Source organism: Helianthus annuus, chromosome 13 (genome assembly GCF_002127325.2).
Source record: "Helianthus annuus cultivar XRQ/B chromosome 13, HanXRQr2.0-SUNRISE, whole genome shotgun sequence".
In the NCBI taxonomy this organism is placed as follows: Eukaryota; Viridiplantae; Streptophyta; class Magnoliopsida; order Asterales; family Asteraceae; genus Helianthus; species Helianthus annuus.
The window spans coordinates 89,190,267-89,192,782 of NC_035445.2; the positions used below are offsets into that span (position 1 = coordinate 89,190,267).

General features: G+C 41.0%; 1 protein-coding gene across 1 annotated transcript; it reads right to left on the bottom strand.

Moving 5' to 3' along the window:
• Positions 1-448: 448 nt before the first annotated feature.
• Positions 449-1,018, bottom strand: LOC110901243 (zinc finger CCHC domain-containing protein 9-like). The gene has a single exon (XM_022148082.1). The coding sequence runs from the start codon at positions 1,016-1,018 to the stop codon at positions 449-451; it is 570 nt and encodes a 189-aa protein (XP_022003774.1).
• Positions 1,019-2,516: the final 1,498 nt, after the last annotated feature.

Here is a 2,516-nt window from a genome sequence, read left to right on the forward strand (position 1 = left end):
GAATACTACTAGTCGACATTAGGACAATATGACCATTGGGATATCTCAGGGGTTCCATGTATTAAACTTCCATACTGATCAGGCATGGAAATAATCTATGGGACACATTAGGATACGCCAATCCTCATATGGTACTTTTATCAAACATAGTTTGGCATTCGAAGGCGATAGAAAAACAAATGAGAAAAATATATGAAAATAACATATGTTGTCGTATTCTATGCGAGGAAAGAGTACTCCCAGATTTTTCGGAAGGATTTCTTGCCGATTTGAGAAAAATTGGTTAATTTGGTTTCCTTGGTAAGTTATATCTTGCGGATAATATAAAAGTTTGCTAAGCTTATGGTTTAATGGTATCCAATCCAAAATAAAACTCTTAGCATTTAATTTCTGATAAAAAGATAGGGAAAGTACCTGAGGCCATTATTTATGAACTAGCTCAGGTACTTTAGGCGTTTTCGTTCTTAGGCTTTCCTTCTTTAGCCGCTTTTCCTTTGACATATTTAGGGCACGTGGTCTTGATGTGGCCCTTCTCATTACAGCCGAAGCAGACTGCATTCTCCATGTCTCCACAGTCCAACGTTGTATGTTCCCCCGATTTGCAGATCCCACATACCCTTGGTTGTGATCGGGATTTTGGTTCGAACCTGCACTTCCCGTAGTGGCACTTCTTGCAGGTCTTGCATACCGGTTTCTGGTTGGACTTTCGTTTGTTCTTCTTTATAGAGCTCTGGGAGTTCTTTTTCTCCCTTTTTCTTTTTAGCTTATCTTTGGCATTTGAGGTATGAACAAGGTCCTCCTTATGAGTAAGGAAATGTGGTCCCAGATAAAATTGGGAACGAGTAGCCTGGGGCTCCTTGAACTTTTTCATAGCCTTCTTCACAGCCCTTCCAACACTTGCGTCTACCATAGATTGGAGAACGCTTTTGGAAATTCTAAGGCTCACAATCGTAGCATCATCTGCATGTGTCACATCATTCATAATACGATCGACAGCCGTCTCATCTGAGTTTGCCATTTTCGATATTGGTGCCTAACACCAATAAAAATAATTTCTTAGCTGCAATCCAACAACCGCTATTCTTTATCCTGATGGCTTTAACATATACTAACCATGGTATTTATAGACCATATGGGCTAATATAGTACTATCATTCTCAACGAATGTTATTTAATATATTCATTATGTTTAGCCTAGGTCACGAAAGACCATCAATGGCATTTAAGGTTTGGGCCTAGTTCCTCATCTTTTTGACAGGGGATCAAAACATCACATCTGTCTTTATTACATTGATGAATTTTTGGATAGCTTGAAAGCTTGCCATAAGGATATCAGAAAAAGTGATTCCTAGTAGATACAAACATCAATCTAGGATTTGTTGGAACGTTTTCTTAAGTATCAACGACAAACTTCCATCTCGTATTAAACGATCGGAGTCCTAACAGGAGGAGACAACAGTTCTCAGCAACTATGATTCATTAAAGAATTATATGTGCCAGTAATAACTAATTTCTGCATAACTGCTTGATAAGGAAGGCACCTGCTATATATTTATCATACTGCACCATCTCCCGGGAGTTCATCCTGTCAACTCAGGCGTTTGTTCTTTTGGCTTCTTCGGGCTTCTTCTGATTCCTAGGGCAGTTGGTCTTGATATGCCCCTTTTCGTTACAACCATAACAAGTTGCATCTTTTAGCTCCTTGCAATCCAGGGTTTTATGTTCCTGAGACTTGCAAATTCCACATGGTAGAGGCTGAGATTCAAATCTGCATTTCCCGAGGTGGTACTTCCTACAGGTTTCGCACTTGGTCTTCTCAACCGACTGCTGGCTGTCTCTTTTAAACCTGGAACTCTTCTTATCAGAGCGATGAGAATTCTCATCCTCCCTTTTTCTCTTTCCATCTACAGAGGCCTTGGCAGCCTTGTCTCTAACCACATCGAGTGTGAGAGATAGCGACAGATCTGCTGTTGACCTGAATGTAGTAGGTCTCGAAGCCTTAACACTGGCTTTGATTTCTGGGGCTAAACCCCCAATGAAGCGAGCAATTCTCTTGGGTTCTGGTGTTACTAGGTAAGGAACCAGTCTGGACAGGGTATTAAAATTGGTAAGGTAAGCTTGACAATCTAAGTTCGTCATAACCAACGATAACAAATCCGATTCGATTCTTTCGACCTCATGTTGAGGGCAGTAGTTCTCCCTAATGAGAGTAACAAACTGCTCCCATGTCATGTTATAGAGCGGAATCTTCCCAGTAGCTTGAATGAGAGACCTCCACCATGCCAGTGCCTCTCCTTTGAACGATTGGGATACATATTTTACTACATCCCTTTCAGCACAACCGTTGATGTCCACCACCGTGTCCATTTCTTCCAACCAAGTCATACAATCTACTGCTCCCTTTTCCCCCGTGAAATCTCGGGGTTTACAGGAAGCAAAGTATTTATAGGTACAAGACTTGGTACGTTGTTCATTATCGAACACTTGCTTCTTGGATGGAACACTGTGTTCATTTG

Bases quoted from the DNA above. Each gene is read 5' to 3' on its own strand.
- LOC110901243 (XM_022148082.1), bottom strand. From the start codon at position 1,018: ATGGCAAACTCAGATGAGACGGCTGTCGATCGTATTATGAATGATGTG.